At 35.5% G+C, this 24,877-nt stretch overlaps 1 protein-coding gene across 1 annotated transcript; it reads left to right on the forward strand.

The window, feature by feature from the left end:
* The first annotated feature begins 416 nt into the window (after nucleotides 1-416).
* Nucleotides 417-24,539, forward strand: HNF4G (hepatocyte nuclear factor 4 gamma). The gene is made up of 10 exons (XM_032421960.1): nucleotides 417-534; nucleotides 3,305-3,476; nucleotides 8,029-8,123; nucleotides 11,370-11,476; nucleotides 13,327-13,482; nucleotides 16,542-16,629; nucleotides 19,044-19,196; nucleotides 19,327-19,563; nucleotides 20,492-20,614; nucleotides 24,418-24,539. The coding sequence occupies exons 1-10, from the start codon at nucleotides 417-419 to the stop codon at nucleotides 24,537-24,539; spliced, it is 1,371 nt and encodes a 456-aa protein (XP_032277851.1).
* Nucleotides 24,540-24,877: the final 338 nt, after the last annotated feature.

A 24,877-nucleotide genomic window follows, 5' to 3' on the forward strand; every position in this document is an offset into this window, starting at 1 on the left:
AAATCCCATCTTTTAGAACATGTGGTATGTGATTTCAGCCCCTTAATGGGATAAATCATGTCACAAATACTTGAAACCTGAGAGATTCTCTTTTCTATTTTTAACTACTTAATGACATCATTTATTGTCTACTGGAAATCGATTTAGGAAATCAGGTTCGTCCACTAAGCACTTCAGATAAGGTGATTCCATGAAGCATTCCAAGATTATCACAAGGAATTGCTTTCGTATGCCATAAAAGAGAAAGAAGTGAGCAGAATATGGCCTGCAGAGGAGTTTCCAGGTTTACAGCTCCTCCCACAAAAGTCACTGTTAACAGTAACAGTTAACTGTGGATTATCACTCACAGACTGAAAGCCCAACAGCCATCACACACACTGGCCTGTGGTGGCACTTGCATGTGTGTTTCTAAGTCAATGATGAGGGTATCAGAACCGATACTGGACATGGAGATGGCAAATTACAGTGAAGTTTTGGACCCAACTTATACAACTTTGGAGTTTGAAACTATGCAGATTCTATATAATTCAAATGGTGAGTTCTCATCTGCTTGTAGACATAAAGGAAAGCAGGTATAATGGGAGGGGTACAAACTGAGCTTCCCAGGTGGTAGCTCTGTGTCTTCTTGCTGAAGAACTCGGGGCTTGCTTTTTAAGACCACGTATCTGAGCTTTTGCATTTCCTCACAAAATTGAAATTAATAATGTTATGGCTCGTTTATGTTGAGACTTTTTAAAAGTCTAGTTACGCGTAATAAAGTGAGCTCAGAATTCTGTCATGGGCCAGTTAAGGTAAAAAAAGAACAGTTTCATCAGTTACTTTATTTACTGTAAATCACGGGAGTAAGTAATATTGGCAGACTGGCTGTGAAGTACATTTCTGTGCGGTGTTTAAAATGACATACGGAACGATGGAGGCTTTTACTGGTAGCCTCCTCCTGTCATTTCAGTTCTCAATGGCTGCTGACGAGAAACTGCGTTTAAAATTACTCTAAGTTTTTGCACTGAACACAATATGAAAGGAAAGAAAGGCTTATATTATAACCTTACTACTTGACAAGCTAATGTTTAGCCTCACAAAGCTCTTGGTATTTATCTACTGTAACTTTTTAACTTTAAATAAGGCATGAATTGTTTAGAGTTCATGTCTTTATATAATACAGTTTACTGTTGACTTTGTATTTAGGTTTTTTCCAAGTAAAAATCTTGTCCAAGGTTACTTATAATTGTTAGAACACCTCAAATCTAGTAATTATATATACTTTGAAAAATGTGTGTGTGTGTGTGTAGTTCAGGATTGAGAATGTATCTTATACTCAGGATATGGTAATGTTCTGCTATGCTCCTCAGTTTTACAACTGCTGTTCTCGTTATATTTATAATAAACAATAGCTTATTAGTGGAAGATTTTTTTTAATCCTCAGAAGATGAATTCTGAAATTTTAGCACAAAGAGAATTAGTGTTGTTAACAATATGTAATTATGGCATTAAACTGGAAGCAAGAGTTGAATTTTTTTCCTGTTTCCATAAATCTAGAATACAATCAATCCTAATACTTCTGTCATATTTCTAGTATCTATTTTGTTTATATTACCAAAAAGAAAAATTCCTAGCTTTAAACTCCATAACATCACATGATTAACCCTTAACCATATTCTCTTTAAGGTTTTTCTTAACTTGACGAAATTATATATGGTAATGTCTGTCTACTCAGAAGTATTAGTAAGTAAAATATGTGTGTTTTCACAGAATATAATGGTACATGACAGCCTTTAATTTTATTTTTTGTTATATTCAAGATATGCATTATTATTATGTTTATATTATCATACAATATTATGATAATTTTTAATATATTACCTATATTCAATGTCTTTTATATTCAATGTCTTTTGAGTCCATACAGATTTTTAAAGATGTAATCAATAATACTAATTCATTTAAGAAACCATTTAAATAAAAATATTTATGTGGAGTTTTTTAAGCCTCTTCCTCCAAAAGAGGAATCTATGGATTAGATGCGTACTTTATGCCAGGCACAGTTCTCAGAGCTGGAAGACAGGGGTGCGTACAACAGATCTTAAGTTCTCTAACATCATGAAGTTTATATTCTGTAGGGAAAGCGGCGTGGTAAATGAACAGACTAGTTCATAAGATAATTTTTAAAAATGAAGTAGTTATTTAAAAAATAATCAGGGTTCTAGATTCTACTTGAAGGGCAGATGAGGGCTGATTCTTAGATGTGTGTTCAGAGAATATTTCACAGAAAGTGAGAGATGGGAGCAGAAATCAGATAGCCAGCTCAAAGACATCCTTGAGGAAGAACTTTCCTTGGAGGCAGAAGGAACAGCAAGTGTAAAGATTCAGAGATGGGAGCCAACTCCAAGGGGGTTAAAAAGGCAACATTGTTGAACAGTGAACAGGATGGAAAGTAGTACCAAGTAATGGAGTCAGAGAGATGGGAGGGGGCTTTATCACACAAGGCTTTACAGCAAGCCTGAGAGGCGTAGGCTTTATTCTGTTTCTGAGGGTTAGAGACAGAAGACTAATATGATGTGAATTTCTTATTCCAAAAGCACTTTGGGGTAATAAACAGTAGGGGAGCAAGGGTGGAAACAGAAAAATTAGATAAGAGGCTATTGCAGTAATCTAGGGGAAAGATTATAGTTGACTGGATAAGGGTGGCCATGGTAAAAGGGTGAAAAATTGTGGATTCAATATGTATTTCAAATATGGACTTAGTATTAGATTGGATATGAACAATGAAGGAGAGAATCCAATGAAGACCACCAGGTTATTGGTCCTAGGTACTGGATGGGACCATTGACTGACTGACATAGGGAAGACTGAAGGAAGAACAAGTTTGAGGGGAAAAATAGAAGAGTTCTGTTTTTGATACATTAATTAGCAATTTCTATTAAACTTTAAAGTGAAGCTGTTAAATAGTTATTTGGGCATTTCAGACTGATACCCATGGAAGACATCAGAACTAGAGATAAAATCTGGGGATTTTCTCTCATGCACATGGTATTTAACACAATGGGAGCAGATGGGCTTTCCTTGGGAAAGAGTATATTTGGGGGGACTGAGACCTATGGTGTCCCGAAGTTTAATCTTCAGAAATATGAGAGGGAAGACTGGAACGGAGACTGGAAGAAGTGGTCGGTGGTTAAAAGGAGAGCACTGGTGTGCTCCAAGAGGTCAAGGAAATGGACTGTTTTGAGCCTGTGAATAATTTATAGGGTAATATAAATAAGAAATACTTAGTATTAACTTGAAGGCTACTTTGCTTTTTCTTTAACAGATAACTCTGCTCCAGAGACAACAAGTATGAATACCACAGACAATGGTGTCAACTGTCTATGTGCTATATGTGGGGACAGAGCGACGGGAAAACATTATGGAGCATCAAGCTGTGATGGGTGCAAGGGCTTCTTCAGACGCAGCATACGCAAGAGTCACGTTTATTCCTGCAGGTACTTGAGATGCTCCTTTTGAGAAAGTTATCTTTAGAGCCATTTCAAAATGGTGTGCAAGAAGTAAGGAAATGAAATCAGAGCTTTTGGGGCACCTGGGTGGCTCAGTCGGTTAAGCATCTAACTCTTAATTTCGGCTCAGGTCATGATCTCAGGGTCATGAGATGGCACCCCGCGTCGGGCTCCCACCTCAGCGTGGAGTCTGCTTGTCCCTCTCCCTCTGCTCCTCCCCTCACTTGCTCTCTTGCTCTCGCTCTCAAATAAATAAATAAATAAATAAATAAAATCTTAAGAAACACAGACCTTTCATAATTCTGTGACTATACAAACAAAATCTGTAAGCTGTGTTAAAAGTAAGGATATGTGGGTGTGCATGCAGGATGCATTCCTACAGGTGGTTCTTTTTTATGAAACATTTTAGACTTATAAAATGTATATAAAAATCCACATACTTATCACCCAACCTAGACCAATATAGTCTAAGCCTCTAGTGAACACACTTCTTCTACCACTTTCTCTTTCTCTCCTCTCTCCCAGAGGTAACTGCCGTCTGAAATTTGGTGTTTGTCTTTTATGTTCCTTTATTGTTTTACCACATGTTCACATACGAATGGACATATTTAAATCTATATTTAAATGGTTTCACAATCTGTATTTTTCTGCGTATTGATTTTCTTTTCAACATCTCTACCTCCTGAGTCTTTTAAACAAAATTATTAAAGTGTGGATGATTTTGGTAGCTTGTCAAAGTCAGTGAATGAAATTAAATTTTCAATCTTAAAATTTGAAATGTATTTCTCATGCCACAATTTTGCCATTGAATTCAGTGTTTTGTCTAAGATGTATTTAACTATACTGTATATGTCACATGTTTCTAGTAGACTTTTAAAAAATATCTAGTCAACATCAAAGTACAAGTTAGGGTTAGATCGTCCACGTTGAGTGTTCAGAATGACAGTTCTGGAATGCAGATTACATCTATGTGAAATATGGACGATTAAAACAATGACTGATGCTAACAGAAAAATATCAAAGCTTGCTCTATTGATGAAAAGCATGTATAGAATTGCTATGTTATTCTGAGAACAAGCTGGACATTTGGGAAAAAGTTATCTCCCTTACAGTATGATGCCATTTGATTTCTAGGGATTTGGAAAAAAGTTAATATATAACTCTCCAAATATCTAACTAGTGTTCTCTAGTAATTTTTCCAGGAGGGCTTAAAAAGTTGGTTAAAAAAAAAGTGTCCATCATCCACTTTAAAACCTTCTTGGGGGCGCCTGGGTGGCTCAGTCATTAAGCATCTGCCTTCGGCTCAGGTCATGGTCCCAGGGTCCTGGGATTGAGCCCCAAATTAGGCTCCCTGCTCGGCGGGAAGCCTGCTTCTCCCTCTCCCACTCCCCCTGCTTGTGTTCCCTCTCTTGCTATGTCTCTCTCTGTCAAATAAATAAATAAAATCTTTTAAAAAATAAAATAAATAAATAAATAAAATAAAACCTTCTTGATAAACAAGAAAATATATTTAGATGAGTCTTGCTTTTATGTACATCAAAGCTCTAGATATAAAAAATAAACCAAGTAGATTTCCCTCATTAAAAGCATTTTCTCTATGATTACATTAAATATTCAGTGCTTTTACAAAATTAACAGCGAAAATAAACACAAATAACATGTAAACAATATATTTTGAGTCACGTGTTCTGTTAAAGATGAAATACATATAAATGAAAGATGGTGTGATCCAAACAACTAAATCCCACAAAGACTTTTAAGAATCAGAAAATACCAGCACCATGCGCTTCCAATATTTCCTCCCTTCCTGTATGGGCAAAGTGAGAAAGGAGTGTTCCCATAACAACTTCTGGAATTTAAAAAATATTCCCACCACATGTACAGTTTAACTCCTCACACCTTCCCATCGTGAGTATTGCTGCCAACTTAGCCTTCTTTACATATTTTGGTATTAAGCAAATGCTATGATTTTCCATTTGGAAAATAGTTATTATAATGATGAAGGTGTAGGAGAGGAAAGGTTTTTTAAGCTCAGATTTTGCTGGTCTCAAATTTATCCATTTCTTCAGATATACAAATTTCATTTCCACTCTAGCTGTTCCGTCCCATTGAAGTTGGGCTTTCTGTCCCAAAGCACTTTAAATTGCTATTTCAATACTTCTCACATCATGTTTTCTTTATTATGGCTGTTTGTAAACTTGTATGTGTACTCTATTAGATTGTAGTTTCCCTGAATGGAGGAGACAGGTCATATTCCTTTGTTTAATCCCTACACCAGGATCTTGTACACAGAAGGTGCTTAATATGTTTATTCAATTTTTTCATTAATGTTAATTGGGTGTGTTTTCCTCTTGTATTGATTAGTAATCGGATTCCCTCCCCTGAAGCCATGAATTCCCAAGTGAACAATTCTTTTTCCTCATCCTAAAAATCTCTCTCTTCTGGCCCAGTTCTTTTATAGTAGACTATATTCAGTCAGTTCAAAGTGGCTACCCATCATTTTTAGAAGAAATACCTTCTTTTATAGATCACCAGATAGGTTCTTTTATTCCCATCATTAATAATCAGCCACAAATAATCAGTAATACATCAATACATGTGGATGTGGGTAATTTTATGACACAATTTTGAAGAAATATTATTATTTTACTATATGATTGATATTTGCCCCAAAGCCAATGATTGATATTTACCCTACACTCACACAACTTTTTACTGAAAGTCCTTCCAATTTGACAGCTATAAATTAATTTGGGAATGTTAAATAACATCCCCACGTTCCATCAAGAGTGAATGGTGGACCTGGAAATCAAGCTCACATCTAATTCCAGAAGATGTACCCTTTTTTTTTAAGTGTACAATTCAGGTTTTGATTATTTTCACAGAGTTGTGCAACCATCACTACAACCAACTTAGTCTGTAAAGAGAAGTCCTACCCTTAAGCTGTTGCTCCCCATTTCCCCTAACTCCCTCCCTCCAATGACAGGCCAACGACTAATGAACTTTCTGTTTCTATAGATTTGCCTCTTCAGGACTTTTGGTATAAATTAAATTACAGACACACCTCACTTTATTACGCTTCACAGACATTGAATTTTTTTTTTTACGAGTTGAAGGTTTGTGGCAACCCTGCATTGAGCGAGCCTGTTGGCGCCATACTTCCAACAGTATCTGCTCACTTTGTGTCTGTGAGTCACATTTGGGTAATTCTTGCAATATTTCAAACTTTTTCATTATGATTATATTTGTTACGGTGACCTGTGACCAGTGATTACAACTCGTTGAAAGTTCAGATAATGGTTGGCAGTTTTTAGCAATAAAGTATTTTTAATTAAGGTATTACATTGTTATTTTAGACAATGCTGTTGAACACTTTAAGATTACAGTTTAGTGTAAACATAATTTTAATATACACTGGGAAACCAAGAAATTTCATTTGACTCACTTAATTATGATACTAGCTTTATTGTGGTGGTCTGAAACCAAAACAGCAGTATCTCTCAGGAGTGCCTGTCTACAATACGTGGCCTTTGTGTCTGACTTCTTTCATTTAGAATGATGTTTTCAAGGGTCATGCATGTTGTAGCATGTATCAGCACTCCATTCCCATTTATTGCCAAACAATAATATCCATTGTGTAGGTGTACCATATTTTATTTATCTGTTCATCAGCTGATGGACATTTGCGTTGTCCCTGCATTTTGGTTTTTAAGAGTAATGGTGGTTTGGACATTTGTGTACACTTTTCTATGTGAACATATGTTTTCATTTCTTTTGGGTATATACGTAGGAGTGGAATTTCTGGATTATATGGTAACTCTAATATCTAACTTCTCTTTAAAAACTGCCAAAATTTCTTCCCAAGCAGCTGCATCATTTTATATTTCAAAAGCAATGTATGAGGGTTCCAATTTTTCCACATCCTCATTGACACTTGTTATTGTCTGGTTTATTTTTTCTGATTATCGCCATTTTAGTGGCTGTGAGGTAGTACCTAATTATGCAGAGACCATACTCTAAATGCTATTTTCACCCGCCTCTGGATATGTAATTTGGCAGTTAGAGTAAATTTCAATTGCATGTGAGGCACATTTGAAATTAATAGAAGAATATTTAAAAAGAGAAAAGCATGCAAGTGCAGAGGAATGATGTTCTGATATATTCTCTATTACATTGAAATCATTTAGTAATAAACAATTAGAACTCACATGCCAAAGATTTTTAAACTAGGTTTGGCTTTCATAACTCAGGATAGAAGTGATAATGTATACTATGTATACTGGTGAAAAGTCAGATAAAAGTCAGTTTTATTTTATTATAAAGACTGCATGAGAAGTAAGGCTTGTATTTCCATGTACATGCTGACCATTAGACTGGAAAAGTTGCAGGTAATTGTTCTTACACATTCTTCCTGTTGGGGCCAAATTTGACCATATTTATGCAAGGTCTATTTATCTGTTTATTTGTGCGTGTTTGGTTTTGTTTTTTGTTTTGATAAACAGTTTTCTGCAAACTAATATATCTTTGTTTGATATTATAGGTTCAGTCGGCAATGTGTTGTTGACAAGGACAAAAGGAATCAATGTAGATATTGTCGATTAAGAAAGTGTTTTAGAGCAGGAATGAAAAAAGAAGGTAATAATATATAGTATAATAATAATAATTATTGATGGAAATTGTTATACACATACATCCTCATTTAAGCACAATAACCTTTTCACATGAATTCTGATTTTCCTCAATGAAGAATCTATAATTCCCTGAGTTTAGGAATTTACCCAAGGACACTGACACCCAGTCTTTGATGATTGTCTGATTCCAGACAGTATTACCTCTACTACTGTGTTATACCTGGAAACAAAACTATTATCTAAATAATATCCCGATATCCTGTTCAAAAGATAAATGCAAAATCTACTAATAGGTTGAAATTATAAATGTTATTTTTAAACACATACTTATTGTCAATAATAATTGAATATCTTTGCTCATCTCATAAACATTGATTGAACATTAACTTTTTATTCACTGATTTATTTATTTAACAAATATTTCTTGAGCACTTCTTTCTAAAAACTGTTGCAGATGCTAAGCCTTCAGTGGTGAACATAACAGAAAAAAGAGTCCTCCCTCTCAGGAAGCTTATATTCCATTGAGGAACAGACACAATGGACTAGATACTCTGTTCTAGTGTGCATTAATTTCATTTCGAATGTAGTGACTAATCTTATTATATTATCCTACATTCTGACTATGGTTAATTTGGAAACAAATCTGTTGAACACATGTAAACATTGGGCAGGGGATAACCACTGCAATATTTTATGCTTATCAGTTCACATGCTTATGCCTATTATATACAAAGAAATATTTTTCAGAACTATTTCACAAACCATAAAAGAATTAAATCAAGTTAATATACTATAGAAATGTAAAATATATCAAACTTATCTTGAACATAGCTAGTTTTTTCTTTGTCACAGTATTTTAAAGAGACCAAAATTCCATTGGTTTCATTCAGATTGCTAGTCTCCAAAAGAAGACAAAGATCACAAAATTAAAGGAGAAACACTTTGTCATTACAAAATGACTTATTTCTAATGGCATATTTAGTAGTTTATTAATTACATACTTTGTCAATCAATTTCATCTATTTCTATTTGAACCCCAGCACTACTCCTACAAAAGTATAAGGAAGTCGCAATCCTCTATTTCCTTTAAGAGTTCACAGGTTTTGAAAGAAAATTACTTTCAAAAATAGTTAAATTATGTCTCCTACCATTCATAGAATAATGCATTTGTTTTTTTTTAAATAGATTAGGAAGTAACTTTTGGGTTTCAAAGTAGATATATTTCTCTTATTTACATTAATAACATAATATCAAGGTTAGTGGGATAGAAACCTATATAAGCATGGTTTTATGTCAAAAATGATAGCAGTAAGAAGATTACAAATGTTCCCAATTTCTTCTGATGCGTTTCTAAGGATTGATCATGTAAATGAAATTCATAAAAGCATAGCTTACATTTTAATTTTTTATCTCCACATATGCATTTCCATGTGAGTCAGTTTAGGCTGAAAATCAATGACAATTTCTGTGAGGGGAAAAAAGAGTAAGCTACCAGTAAATATGATTTTAAGATAAAATATTAATGATTCATTCCCAACTTAAACACTACTCACTCTTAAAGGCAAAAGTCCAGTATTTTCTCTTCCAAATTAATGAGTTGGTGGTTAATAGTAAGTTTGGGGTAGATAGTAGATTTTGGCATAGAAATTGGTGCATCTCTTTAATAAAATAATAATTGCATAAAAATTATAATAGTTTTATGTCTTCTCTCTCCAGCAGAACAGGGTAGAGCATTGATCTAAATCATTTAGGGGCTACAGGCCTTGTTTTCATTCTTTTTGGTTAACAGAAGATATATTTATCTCCTAAGTTTTAAAATCTAACGTTGAGGGGCACCTGGATGGCTCGGTCGGTTTAGCATCAGACTCTTGGTTTTGGCTCATGGTCATAAGATTGAGCCCCACGTCAGACTGAGATTCTCTCTCTTTCCCCCTCTGCCCTTCCCACTTCTGTGCTCACTCACTCACTCTCTCTCAAAATAAATAAACAAATCTTTAAAAAAATAAGTAAATAAGTAAAATCTAACTTTGATATTTGACTTACAGTATTCTTTTTTTTTAAAGATTTTATTTATTTATTTGACAGAGAGATAGAAAGCACAAGTAGGCAGAGAGGCAGGCAGAGGGAGAGGGAGAGGCAGGCTCTCTGCTGAGCAGGGAGCCCAACGTGGGGCTCCATCCCAGGACCCTGGGATCATGATCTGAGCTGAAGGCAGCCGCTTAACCCACTGAGCCACCCAGGCACCCCTTATATTATTCTTTATATGACAGATATACAAGGTAATACTCCCTCTCTTGCTCTTCTTTATATTTAATATGTAGTTTTTGGGGAGCCTGCGTGGCTCAGTCGGTTAAGCGTCTGCCTTCAGCTCAGGTCATGATCGCAGGGTCCTGGGATCGAGCCCCGCATCGGGCTCTCTGCTCAGCGAGGAGCCTGCTTCTCTCTCCGCTTGCTGTTCCCCCTACTTGTGCTCTCTCTCTCTGTCAAATAAATAAATAAAATCTTTAAAAAATAAATAAATAAAATAAAATGTAGTTTTCAATAAGAACACACATTACTTTCCCTTTCCTTTCTGAAACAAGTAGATCTAGCTCTCTCCTAGAAGCTTTTTATATGATACTTAAGGTGTCTTCACCTTTCCAAAATGCTGATGTTCAAACCTCAATCTCCTCAGGAGACACCCCTTCCTGCAATTTTTGCTTTATTAATGCTTGTAAACTGTCCTGAGGACATTGTTTCATAAGAGATCATGAGATTGCAAGCTTAAAATCACCTTAACTAAATAAATTCACTCAGAAATTCCATTTCTGCTAGTGTTTTAGAAAAAAAAAATGGAAGTTTCAAAATCTATGATTTGTATCTTCTCATGGTGGATATACTCTTTGACTTGATCAGTCTCACAGGCTATACTCTTCTTCTACTTATCTTACAGTTTATTAACTTTGAGAGAATGGAAAGCCATCCTATTACAGATACTGCATGGTTGAACTGACTGCCCCAACACTTTCTGACACGGCTGCATTCATGAAGTTTCAAAAAGCAATCTTTTATGAGCTCTAATGACAGGCCTGGCCTTCTACTTTTTTAAAAGTGGTACAGAATGAAGAATATCCTCAGTCATACCATACTTCCCCCTCTGCCCCTTAGCCCCTTCTTACTTTTTATACTATTACTTTTAAACTTTAAACTGTATTTCCTGACATGTAGTGAAAAGAACTGACCAATGAATACTGTGATTTTTCTCCCCTAGCTGTGCAAAACGAACGCGATAGAATAAGCACCAGAAGAAGCACATTTGATGGCAGCAACATTCCCTCCATTAACACACTGGCACAAGCAGAAATTCGGTCTCGCCAGGTACCTGCTGCGCTCAGTATCCAGTCCTGGTCAATACCATCACATGTCTACTTAGGCATAATCCGAAAATAATCTAAGTCCATTTAAGTGGGCTCATTTCTAAAATGAATTACAGTTTTACTTTGAAAATATTAGGTGGTCTATTGACTTAATTTTGACTCCTCCTGGATAACTTCCTGTTTTTAAACAGAAAAATACAATGTATGTCAGTCTAATGTCGTTAAATGAAAGTTTGTTTACAAGGTTGGTTTAAAATACTGAATGCATAGCACAATCCTCTGGAGGCAGTACCCTGCTTTACTGATTAAATCTGTAAACTCAGTTACTATGACTTTTGGGGAGCTTGGCTGAGACCTATCATCAGAGCTTCCTTCCTTGAAAATGGTTTCTGAACTCAAGAACTCACCTTGGCATCTGCTTTGGAAACAAGTATTTAAGGGAAGAGCCAGAATCCAGAAACCAATGGAGAAGGAGTTTATTATTTTAAATTTCTAGAATGAGAATATCAGTTTCAAAGTTTAAAAATGTTTGGGTGTGGAGCCTACTTAAAAAAAAAAATTTAAAAAGACCTAAAATCCTTGCAATTTCCTGAGTGATAAGAGAGCCTTTTGTTAGTCATAAAATCTCCAGCAGACCTCTCCAGAGTTCATGCTAATGAGGTGACATAGGGCGGGTCCCAGAAATCAGTTTGGGGCTGGTCACCAGAAGGACCAGATTGGGATTCAAGGATAGGAAATTTCAGCCCCACCCACTGGCTATCTGTGAAGGGAGGGAGCTGAAGACTGGGTTATAAAAACTCTTGAACAACAGGTTGGTGAACACATTAATATTCTCAAAAGTTATTTCCCCAGAGAGGGCCTGGAAGCTCTCTACCACTCCACACCCCTACCTACCTACCTTGTTCTATGCATGTCTTCCATTTGGCTTTTCCTGAATTGTATTCTTTATAATAAACTGGTCAGTGTGAAAAAAAAAAAAAAATCAAATGAGGAAACCTTTTGAAGACAGTTTATTTTAGCATTGCCCCATTAGAAAAGTTAATGATATTTTTCTATTATAAAAAGTTATGAAATAGCTAACTATTAATCAGGTTCTGTATGAGTCAGTGCAACTACTTTCATTTTTGATAGCATGAGGGTGGTATGATGAGGCTAACATCCCCATTATCATCAGTCCTTGAAGATTACTTGATGATCCTATCGAGCATTTACAAAATGGCTTAAGGGAAGCTGTGAAGAGATAAACACATAGAAAGACACACGCATACACACACTTGCATGCTCAAAAATTAAGTTCTTAAGAACTTTTAGAAAGCAATTTTTAGCAGAAAAGCATTTTCAAATCACTTATATTTTATCTAGTTCAAAATTATATATAATTTGAAAATTTTTTCATTACAGGTTAAGCTTTTCAATGTTGCTGAGTCAAAAGTTGGTTTCTTAATTTTACTTTGATGGGCTTCCATTTCATGCAGCAACATCACTAGTTCTGGCTTCTCTTCTAAATCTTTTTTCCTCAGTTTGATGAACTGTATGCACTGGAAACATTTTCTTCATAAAAATAAAATCACAGAGCATATTTCATGTGACTATGGCATATCTTTTTGTATAGTTATTTTGAATTAGGAAAATGCTCAAAGTTGAGTCAGTTATTTTGCGGTTTTGCCAGTAAGAAAAAGGTACTGCTCCCAGAGCATGGTACTGTGCAGTGAATGTTTCCAATTTAGCTTGTACATATAGGTATGTTTTTCTCCATTTTAAAATGTTCTGTGTATCTCAAGATACTGTGGCAATGGTAGTGCCCACTTCAAAGCTTTAAATGATAAATTAAGGCGATCTTCTTCATGCTAGATCTCAGTCTCAAGCCCTGGCACAAGCACTGACATAAATGTTAAGAAGATTGCAAGTATTGGTGATGTCTGTGAATCTATGAAGCAACAGCTCCTAGTCTTGGTGGAATGGGCTAAATATATTCCTGCCTTCTGTGAGTTACCGCTGGATGACCAGGTATAGTTAAAAGATGTTATGAATGCTTTCGGAAATGTTTTTTGAACTTGGCTACGTTTTTGTGTTTTTTAAATTACATCTATAATAGATTGACTGTATTTAACAATGGTTCAATTATGAGGAAAAAGATTGGTTTTCTTGTCCATTCACCTTGTTCTCGCAAGAGGCACAACTGTTTAACTTCTATTTTAGGGGCCCTGCAAATTTATTTCTTGGGTGAAGTTGAGGAAGACACGGTTCTTCCCTCCTGGAGTTTAAAAAGCTTAAGTGAAGAAGAAAAACAGATAGCAAGGAACCGCCATTGTGAGAAAAGTATTGGCAGAATAAATATGTGGGAGGCAAGTTGTATACTGTTGGGTCTTGGTGTTTATGGAAGGTGCCATATAAAATTCCACTGAAATCCCAGGCCACTCCTAGACAGAAACCACATAGGTTGTGTTGTTGTCTTTGTAGGCACTCTATACAATTAACATAAAATTTTGCCCTTCATATTGTCAATTTTATTCTAGCATTTACTGTATAAAAATAATAGGTCTGGCAAAAATGTCTCTAGGATCATACTCTGAAATCTACAGAGAAATAGAATTCAGATACAATGATCTTTTCCTAATACATATATTTTCATATTTTGTCATATATATACCTTAAGACATTTTAATTAATAGCTAAGAATTTTAATTTCCTAGTCTATGAAAATTAGATTATTAGCTTCAGATTAATTTTGAATGCTTCCATCTAAGTAGTTAATATATTGTAGATGCAAGTAATTTGAAAATTTTTAATTACCCACATTGAGTAAACCATGGTATGTATTATACCCAGTGTATATTTTTACACCCTCTGACTGGTGCTCTTTACCACTAATACACAAAAACAAAGAAACAATCAAAGGGAAAGGTGCATGATTATTTAAAAATCCAAGAAGGGCAAAGTATTTACACAACCAGAATGAAAAGTGATCATAGGAAGTCAGCAGTTATATTTCCAAGACAGCATTTCACATGGCGACCAAAAAAAAAAAAAAATGCTATGAAATCTGAAATCTGTCTTTTTTTTTTTTTTTTTTGAAATCATTCTTAAAATGTTCTGTAACTGCCTTCCTGGTGTGAGTCATGGTTATTGACATATCATAAAGATAGCTTGGCTCAGAAGGTTATTTCAGAGTGAATAATGCTAAATTGCTAAAACATATGTGTCTCACCCCAAGCCATATAAGTAGGGTTATGTTATTTATCAGTTTTATATTTTTATTATCACTCCTCCTTAAAAGTTGCTGACTTGTGGTATGAAGACAATGATTTAAAAATTGGAAAATTAAAATTCAGTAACCTGTCAAAAAGAGTTTTTATTTACTAAATGACACTTGAATACTAACAATATAACATTAATAGCCATGGATTGGCAAATGTCCATTGTGGTTAAGGCACTAGCGAGGTAGCCTTCAGTTGCGTTATATATTACATTATTTTATGTAATCCTCTCAGGAGCTCTGGCATAAATGTTATTATCTCCACTTAACGGGTTTAAAACTGATCCTAGATCAGTGAAATTCACTCAGAAAATTCATCAAACAAATATTTTGTAGGACTGCATTTCAGTTTTAGGAACCGTGAGGATTTGGTGATAATAATACAGATTGTGTCACTGTTCTCATAAAGTATGCACTCTATTTGGGAGAGACAGACAATAAAAAATATACAGATTATGAGTAAGTTAATTCTAGGTGGGGATAAGTTCCATAAAATAGAATGAAATGAGTTGGAGAATGACTGGGGTGGAATGGTAAGACATACATTAAGCTGGAGATCAGAGATTTTTCCTGAGACCTGAATGACAAGGGGCTGGGCATGCCAAGATCCGAGGACAAAAGCATTCCAGGGACAGGAACATCATGTTCAAAGGCTCTGAGGCAAGTAGGAATAACGTGCCTGGAGAAAAGTGAGCAAGGGATGTTGCAAGATGAAACCAGAGAAGTGGGTGGGGGCAGAGCATTGAGCTATCAACCTGTGAGGCCACGGTTAAGGAGTTTGGGTTTTACTGTAAAGACAATAAGGAACCAGCGAAGAGTTTTCAGCAGAGGAATGATATTAAGTGATTATTATTTTACAAATATTTTCTGGGAAGCTCTGTCAAGAAGGATTTAGGATGGAGGAACCAGAAAGGAAGCAGGAATACCTATGAGCTCGGTGGAGAGCATTGCGGCAGGCAAGATGAAGAATGACAAAGGGCCCCACTGGGGTGGAGCAATGGCGAAGCAGCACCCCGATTTGCTATAATTAGAAAGGAATCAAATGGACTCTTGTTTCTGACATCAACAAGCATTTTGAATGATGGGGCCATTTACTAAGATGATGAAGATGTTGGAGACACATTACTTTGATGTGTTATATTTGGAATGCTCCCTATTCTTCTTGATGGTGATGTTAAGTAGGCAATCGAGTATATGCATAAAGCTCAGTTGAGAGCTTAGTGCGAAGAGTTAGAGGTTCAATCTAGAAAGTATCAGCAGGCCGATCACCCATCCTCTTCTCAGAATGTCACAAGTCCTTGCTTTGCTTTTGTTTATTCAGTTTATTATGTGTAACAGAGTGTGTTTTACATATATTTTCTTATGTAGTCCTCATGACTACACTTTGAGATTTTTATCACTGCCCCCATTTGATAGATGAAAACAAAAGAGTCCCAAACATACTGGTTAGCTTATCTAAGGTTAAACAGGTAGTATGTGGCCAAGCCAGGATTTGAACTCTGATTTGTTTGATTCTATTTCATTCCAAAATGCTTTCTTTCAGCTTTTTTTGTTCTGCTTTTTGTTTGTTTCCACTGTATTGACTTAGAACTTATAGAAATTTTGAAAAGTAAAACTCTATTGACATGCTAAAATAGAAAAATAGAAGGCTTAATGATGGCAAGTATCTATGAATATTGTAGTTTATTAAAACAAACAAACAAAAAAGGTCCCAGGCTTAAAGAACACTGAGTTAATCAGACACATATTATACCATCTTTTAATCATTATATTTTATAATTAATTGATAAACTTGAAATTTTTCATTAAGGTGGCACTGTTGAGAGCTCACGCAGGGGAACATTTACTGCTTGGAGCTACGAAGAGATCCATGGTGTATAAAGATATTTTGCTTTTGGGTAAGTTTTTTTTTTTTTTTTTTTTAATTTAAGAAGAAATTATGCATGCTTTATCCTTACACTGGATCTATTCTGTAGGTACCAAGCATTCATAGACACTGTCAAATGGTACTCTCACTTCACAAATTGGATTTAATTGATTGTGTCCTCACTCAAGGCCCTATCTTTCCTTGACTTGATCGCAAGGAAGTTTAGAGGGCATTGAGGGCATTGAGACGTTCAGGGTGCATTAAGATTTAAAAATAAGAATTGGAGGGGCGCCTGGGTGGCTCAGTCATTAAGCGTCTGCCTTCGGCTCAGGTCATGGTCCCAGGGTCCTGGGATCGAGCCCCGCATCGGGCTCCCTGCTCCGCGGGAAGCCTGCTTCTCCCTCTCCCACTCCCCCTGCTTGTGTTCCCTCTCTGGCTGTCTTTCTCTCTGTCAAATAAATAAAATCTTAAAAAAAAAAAAAAAAATAAGAATTGGAGAACATGGTCACAAGGTACAAACTTCCAGTTGGAAGTTAAATAAATACTAGGGATACAGCATATGATATGGTGACTAGAGCTAACGCTGCTGTATAATATGTGGGCAAATTGTTAAGAGAGTAAATCCTAAGCATTCTCATCACAAGGGGATTTTTTTCCTTCTCATTTTATTGTATCGATGAGAAAATGGACATTAGCTGAACCTGTTGTGGCAATCATTTCACAATATGTGTAAGTCATACCATCATGCTGTATACCTTAGACTTATACAGTGATACATGTCCATGATTTCTCACTAAAACTGAGGAAGATGTAAAAAATAAAAAAGAAATGTTGCTCAATAAACGTAATATTGAATTATGTTTGAATCATATCAGGACAAAGAATTAGTGACTTGTGTAACCACTTTATTGGAGTCTCAGTGTTGTTTCACACTCCTTCAGTGTCTACTTAATACTCGTAATTATATTGTTTTATGCACTTTCAAGGACATGTTTATTTCCTATGATATCATTGCTTACATATGATGCAAAATCCCAAGTTAAAAAAAATAATTTGGTGACTGTGTCTGAAAATTCTGATAGTGAAGTAGCAGTGCTGGAAGAGGCAAAGTAGGATGGCAGGTTGAAGGGGGGATAAGACAAAAGGGAAAGCTTTTGTTTTCCTCAAGTAATTGCTCCAATCCCCCCCACCCTGTACTTTACCTTTTAAATTAGGTTTCTTGTTGAGAGAGTTGAGATCCCTGTAATGATTATTACTATTACCTCCACCTCTCTCTGGCTGTATGAAATGATGACCAGATTATTTATTCTATTTTTGTGATAGATGTTATGTCCCAAAATAGATATAAATTGAATGTAATATAACAATAGCTAATATTTGTTGAGGACATACTATGTAAGATGCATTGTTCTAAGTGCTTTACATGTAAATACACACTATCTCTTGTAATCCTCATGATAACCCTAAGAGGTAGGTACTATTATTCTGTAGGTGACGAAATGCAGGCAGAGAAAGTTTACCTAAGGTCACAAAGTTAGTAAGGGATAGAGCCAGGATTCTAAACCACATGTGACTGCAGAGACTATGCTTTAGATTCTGTTAAACACTCTCTTGCATTTAGAAGACTGCTATAATAATGTTCTCATTATAGATGAATACTATATACGTAAAAACCCAAATGTCTTTGCTACCTAATTCTAAATTGTTTTACCTTGAATAATTAGGTAAACTAACTTTTCATAAGAGGAGCAAGGTTACATTTTTTGAGTTGTTTCACACATGTTGTTACACTGAAGATTATCTTTGCCTGCAGTGAAAGAATTCAGAATGTTCTGCTTTTTATAAAACCAGAAAATAACAATCTAGCTGTTATCGTAGGAGCTTTTGTCATTGTTTTCTGTTATAGCCAGAGACTTTCTAAATTAGAGTGTCCTTAGGGATTAGGTAGTCTAGTCTCTATCCAGTTTCTGGACTTCCTTGAATTCATCTACTTAAACTTGTTAAAATTGTGTCTCAAGAGTTATTACAACTACATATACATAGACCACTAAAGGAGTCCTATTTTTATCCAGTGTAAGCAAGAAAGTTTCTTTAGGTTTTGTGTTACGCTCATTAATGAGTAAGACACTAATAGATAACTGACATAGTGGAGGGCTAATCATTATATTTTGTTTCTCCCCTGTCAATTATTAGCTTGTTATTGGTCTGTACTTTCGTGTTATCACTGGTGACTGAGACTGTTAAAATGCATGTGATCATATTATCAATGTCATTGATCCTTGACGTGTTCTTAAGTTTTTCTAACATAACTAACCTAACACTACTGAAAGGAATTACTGTTACTACTCTTTCAAGGAAAGAGGCATTTAAAACATCGATTTGTAAAAAACTAATCACATCTGACGATCTTTTGTTGGGGGGGCGGCTGACCTTTTTTTTTCCTAGGGAACAACTATGTAATTCACCGCAACAGCAGTGAAGTTGAGATCAGCCGTGTGGCCAACCGGGTTCTAGACGAGCTGGTACGACCATTTCAAGAAATTCAGATTGATGACAATGAATATGCTTGTTTGAAGGCAATTGTATTTTTTGATCCAGGTTTGTTTTCAGAATTCCATTAAAAAAAAATGATAATGAAAAGTAAACTATTATTTCATATTAGAATGTTTACTCTCACACTCAAGTAAGATTCAATCTTTAGATTGCCCTTTTTCTTCCTTTTTTATAGATGCAAAAGGGCTAAGTGATCCAGTAAAGATTAAGAACATGCGGTTCCAAGTGCAGCTCAGTTTGGAGGACTACATCAACGACAGGCAGTACGACTCCCGGGGGAGGTTTGGAGAGCTACTTCTGCTCCTTCCCACGCTGCAGAGCATCACTTGGCAAATGATTGAGCAAATACAGTTCGTTAAACTTTTTGGGATGGTTAAAATTGACAATCTACTTCAAGAAATGTTACTGGGTGGTGAGTACATTTAAGAATTTCCATTTTATTTATTAGCATCCCGCTCTGTACAAGGTTGACCTACTTATTTTTTGTCCGTGACATAATGAACTCAATTTTTTACATTTAGAAAGTCTGCAAAACCCACTGGATGGAGACAAAAGTACTTGAATGTATTGAAATCCTCATTCTTCCTGGTCTCCACCATCTTTGTGCCACACAGTTCCTCTTGCCCTAGTTTTTATCCTTTCAAATATGGTAAATAGAAATATATTTCCAATTTTTAGTACTCCTTGGGGTGGATTGTATTTTTCTAAGCCTTGACTCCTTTAAAAGCTCAAGGATGCCAGCATTGCAACATAACCTAAAAATATTTATAGTAAATACCTTAAAAATAAACACTTTGCTCCTGAAATAATTAATTGACATAACACAATGAGAAGGGAAAAATAAGATTTTGTTGAGGCAATAAATGTCAGGAATAAGTTAAGAAATCATTTATTTTGTGTTCTGATCTAGATTAAATTTCCTTGTAAAATCGCTTTATTTTATTTTAGTTTAGTTTTAGTTTTCTGGTGCTTAATGTGTTCCTAATGACATCTTTCTGAAATAAAAGTTGTTTATGCTATTAGTGTGATCCCAAATACTATAAACTTGAGGTAAGTGATTCTTGGAATTGCCTTAACAACAGGCAGCAAACCTAATGATTCCAGGAAATGGCACACAAGGTCCATTATTAATATACCACATAATATGATACAACATTAATCTAGCCAATGCACAGTGAAAGCTGACATTGTCCTTAATATGACAGTGGTTCTATTAATTTCTTTTTGAAATCCCAAAAAGCACTTTGCAAAAATAGCAATATTTAAGCTGTCAATCACATTTGTTGCAAGGTAAACTTGATCAAATATCACTAACGCAAGCATCTTTTTATCTTCTGTAGGTGCTTCCAATGAAGCTAGTCATCTCCATCATCCCATGCATCCACATTTGTCTCAAGATCCATTAACTGGACAAACTATACTTTTAGGTCCCATGTCAACACTGGTTCATACGGACCAGATCTGTAAGTATCTGGGCTACTTTTCAACCATATTAATTTTTAAACTTAATTACCTGAGAAAAAGTGGAATTTGGGGAAAGAATCTATCAGTGTCCAGAAGTTGCAAAAATTAAGTACAGTTTCCTCTCTAGGACTCAACTGTGGGAGATTGTGACGTTCAGCAAGTCACTTATTCTCCTTAGGCATGAGTTTGCTCCCTAAAATGGGTTGTGAGTTCGTAAATGCTTCTAAAGTACAACAGGATGTATGGGCGGTCCCAGTTTTGCTTGGTAGTGCAGGACCATTTGAAGGACTGTGCAAGCTGGAACCGTGCAAAGAAATCTTAATAATCAAGAGGAAAATTATAGTTTGCTTGTGACTTTTAAAAATGTTTGCCAAAACATTAAGAACTCTCTTAACTACAGGTTATAAATGTAGAGGGAAATTAAAAAATAATAATCCTGATATTTATTTAGTACACTGTAATGTAAACATTAGATTCACTGAGAATTATCGTATTTTATTTCTTCATTAAAAATATTATGAAGTGTAGGGGCGCCTGGGTGGCTCAGTCGGTTAAGTGTCTGCCTTTGGCTCAGGTCATGATCCAGGAGTCCTGGGATCCAGCCCCACGCCCGGCTCCCTGCTCAGCGGGGAGCCTGCTTCTCCTTTTCCCTCTGCCTGTCCCCATCACTTGTGCTCTCTCTCTCTCTCTTTCTCTCTCAAATAAATAAATAAATAGTATTTTAAAAAATTATGAAGTGTAGCTTGAACAGTGCTTGCCACCTTCTCCTCCTCTACCTTGCAAGTGGAAGTGAGCATCTTTTCTATGCCTTGATCAGTTTTCCTCTTTTGGAAGTTTGGATCAGCTTCCAACATTTTACCCTTTGCACTTTCCATGTCTGAAATGTCCCTGAGAGGGTCCCCGGTAGCTTGCCGTGATCGTATAGTGGTTAGTACTCTGCGTTGTGAAATGTCCCTGAGAACCCATTTAATGTGAAGGTTTTTTTTACAGGTTTCACTTCCTCTGGGACATCTTCATCCTTTTCAACACAATCAGTTTCTTCACTAATGTCCATCAGTTTTCCTTCACTAAGCTCCAGAATGCAGATTTAGAGACTCAGACAGCAGCAGTGTCCGCATTCCCAGGGGCAGCTCATTCTGTAACTCCATCATGCTCCATTCACTTCCTGCATAATCACTTTTTCTTTTTTTGGGTTTTTTTTGCCACTTTTGCTTTATCCATTTTTTGCAAAATGTCATGAGAATATGAGAATTTATCACTAGGAGACAAGGAGGGAACACAGCTACACACTTAAGTTGTCAGTTACATGAACTGAATAAAATATATTCAGTGACCAGTCGCAGACAAACTTAAAGATGTGATGTGATTGGTCACTGATCATAATGCACCTCTGTTATCGAGGTAATTAATGTAGACTGAAGAGTTAGCAGTGAAGTTTGTATGTATGCAGTTACTCGCAGTTAATTGTGAGTTACCATGCTCACTGAAATTCGAACCATGTTTTCACAGGACTGGCGCTATTTAGCCAAGCTGTGATAACTGAAATTTGTGCATGTCATTTTGCAAAGTGAGGGCCTCTGGGAAAGCTCTTTGGAACTAAAATGATTATATAAAGTAGGGGTTAGTAGCTAAGTTAATCTGATAGTATTGCAGATTTAACACAAATTCTATTTTTATAAGCTACCCCTGAGATAAAAATCTCTATTTGACAAAATTTCTAGAATTGTTTCTCAATTTATACTAAGTAATCCCAGATTTGCCTTTGATCTATCTCCCCTTTTTTAAAAAGATGTTATTTATTTATTTGAGAGAGAGAGAGATCGAGAGAGAGAGCACACAAGCAGGGGGAAGGGGTAGGGGAAGAGGGAGAAGCAGACTCTCCGCTGAGCAGGGAGCCTGACGCGTGGCTCGATCTCAATCCCAGGACCCTAGAATCATGACCTGAGCCCAAGGCAGACACTTAACCGGCTGAGCCACCCAGGCGCCCTGATCTATCTCCTCTTAACATTAAACCAGCTAACTCACCGAGATTCCTTGAGCTATTGTCATATAATTGTGATGCATACCTGTATTACCTACTGACTTTATAGTAGCCCTTAATAACTAGTTTTATGTGTTTTCATGGAAATGTTCAATGAAATGTAACCAATTTAGTGAGTGTGATCTCACTGCTACCTAGTGATAAGAAAAGGAGAAGCCACAGAAATACTTATTACCACTGCTATCCCTTAGATACAAGCACTGGGAAACCCATGTGTAAATTGTGTCTGAAACACAAAGTTCTTCGAATATATGATAGAGGCAGAAGTAAAATTGTTAGAAAAATATACAAATTATGGAAAGAGTATGACATACTTAACCTGTGGACATAAATGTACTTGAAAGACATTAATTTGGGACCATCCTTGTGAAGCAAATGTTACCATTTTCATTTCGTAGCCAAGAACAGAGAGGCAAGCCCATTACCATCTCTGTAGAGATCAGTTATTCATAAACTCAGAAAATAAAACACATTAACAGCATATTAAACATTATAGGCATCAACTGGCAAGAAAGTTTAACAATTCTGCTGGTGGTTGAATCTTTTACTTTTTAAATGCTAGTTTTCTAGTATTTTTTAAAGCATATTTACTGACCCTAATCTTTTTAAAATCTATCCTATTTTTCATTTTTATTCTCTTTCAACATAATATTTATAAGAATTATTTGTTTCATGCAAAGCAAAACATTAAACACATACACACAGAAAAATTTAAGTTCATATGTGTTTTCCTGGCCTTTTAGAGCAGGCCACTGTAGTCTTAGATTCATCCCAAATATCCAGAAATAATTTTTTAAAGCAAATATGATTATTCTTTTGTCAATTAAACTGTATCTAAAAATGTTGTTTCTAATAATGAAAATCAGGCAAAAGGGAACTTTTCTTATTTTTATATAGAATTTTTAAAAGATATTTTGGGGAAAAAATCTATAAAGTTTGAAATGCCTCAGTATGATCATCAAACATTTTCTATTCTATTAAATATGTGGAATGATAATAAATGTGAATATTAAAATATTTCAAGTTTTTTAAAATTAAAAATCTAGAATAGTTCCTAGATTATTTTATAATATAGTAAAAGTTTGCAACAGGAGGATATACTATTCTAAACAATGAAGTATTCAAACTGTAACTTTGTTTTTCCATTACTTGGGCTTGCTCTTTGCGTTGATGGGGAAGAGACAGATGAGCTCAACAGTAACAATAGTTTTGAAGCAAAAAAGCCAGTATTTTCAGATGCCTTTACCTACGATACAGGTTTCAAAGCACTTGAAAAGTATCTTAACTTTTTATGTCATATAATATGTTTGAGTTAGTGGAATCCAAACCAAATATATTTTATTTTATGTGCATTTTTTATTGCAAAAAATGTGAAGTTGTTTTCTAAGATTTGAGAAAAAAAAAAACTAGCCTTCTGTTAATTCTTTGTATTGACTTTTTTTCTGCTAGGTCTGTAAGAGAATGAAATGCTCATAAATGCTATTAAGAAACGCAGGAAGTGACTTTTAAGGGACTATTAAGTGACTTTTAAAATGTTCAAGCATGCTCTATTCCATTTGAATGCTATCTGGGAGTTCAGAAGGCAGTGCAATTCCAATAGGACCTCAACGAGCTCATAACGTATTAGATAATCCTACTTTATATATGATCTTTTAAAAATACCTCCAAAATAAAATAGTGCATATTGGTGTCATGCAGGACTTCCTGGGTTGAGCCAGGGTGACAGTCACCATCATGTACAATTCTCTGTTTCTTTTTTAGCAACTCCTGAGACCCCACTCCCTTCCCCACCACAAGGCTCTGGACAAGAACAGTACAAAATAGGCGCCAACCAAGCTTCAGTGATTTCACACCAGCCTCTCTCCAAACAAAAGCAATTGTGAGAATGTGTTTACTTCTGAGCGGCATTGCGTAAATGTGAAAACTTGTTGGTCTTGAAATAACTCAGGATAGTACTTTCGGCAAACTCTTGGCCAAGGTTTCTTCATGGTGCTGTTATAAGATGGTATCCTGTTTTTTTTGTTTATAGTTTCATTTTGTTTGTTGTCACTATTGTTTAAAACTTTCCAATACAAGCAATGTATATCTGAGTTCCCATATGTTTGTATAGTGTATTTTTCCATCTTCCCTTGCACTGTTCCTGAACTAGTTGAATCTTGTGTACTACTTTCATTTGTTGTCTTGATATTAATTTAAATCTGTAAATAATTGCTTCATTGTG

Source organism: Phoca vitulina, unplaced genomic scaffold (genome assembly GCF_004348235.1).
Source record: "Phoca vitulina isolate PV1807 unplaced genomic scaffold, GSC_HSeal_1.0 scaffold25, whole genome shotgun sequence".
Classification (NCBI taxonomy): Eukaryota; Metazoa; Chordata; class Mammalia; order Carnivora; family Phocidae; genus Phoca; species Phoca vitulina.

Coding starts and splice junctions, on each gene's coding strand:
- HNF4G (XM_032421960.1), top strand. CDS start 417: ATGATGAGGGTATCAGAACCGATACTGGACATGGAGATGGCAAATTAC. Junction 16,630..19,043: donor TAAAGATATTTTGCTTTTGG/GTAAGTTTTTTT, acceptor TTTTTTTCCTAG/GGAACAACTATGTAATTCAC. Junction 19,564..20,491: donor TCAAGAAATGTTACTGGGTG/GTGAGTACATTT, acceptor TATCTTCTGTAG/GTGCTTCCAATGAAGCTAGT.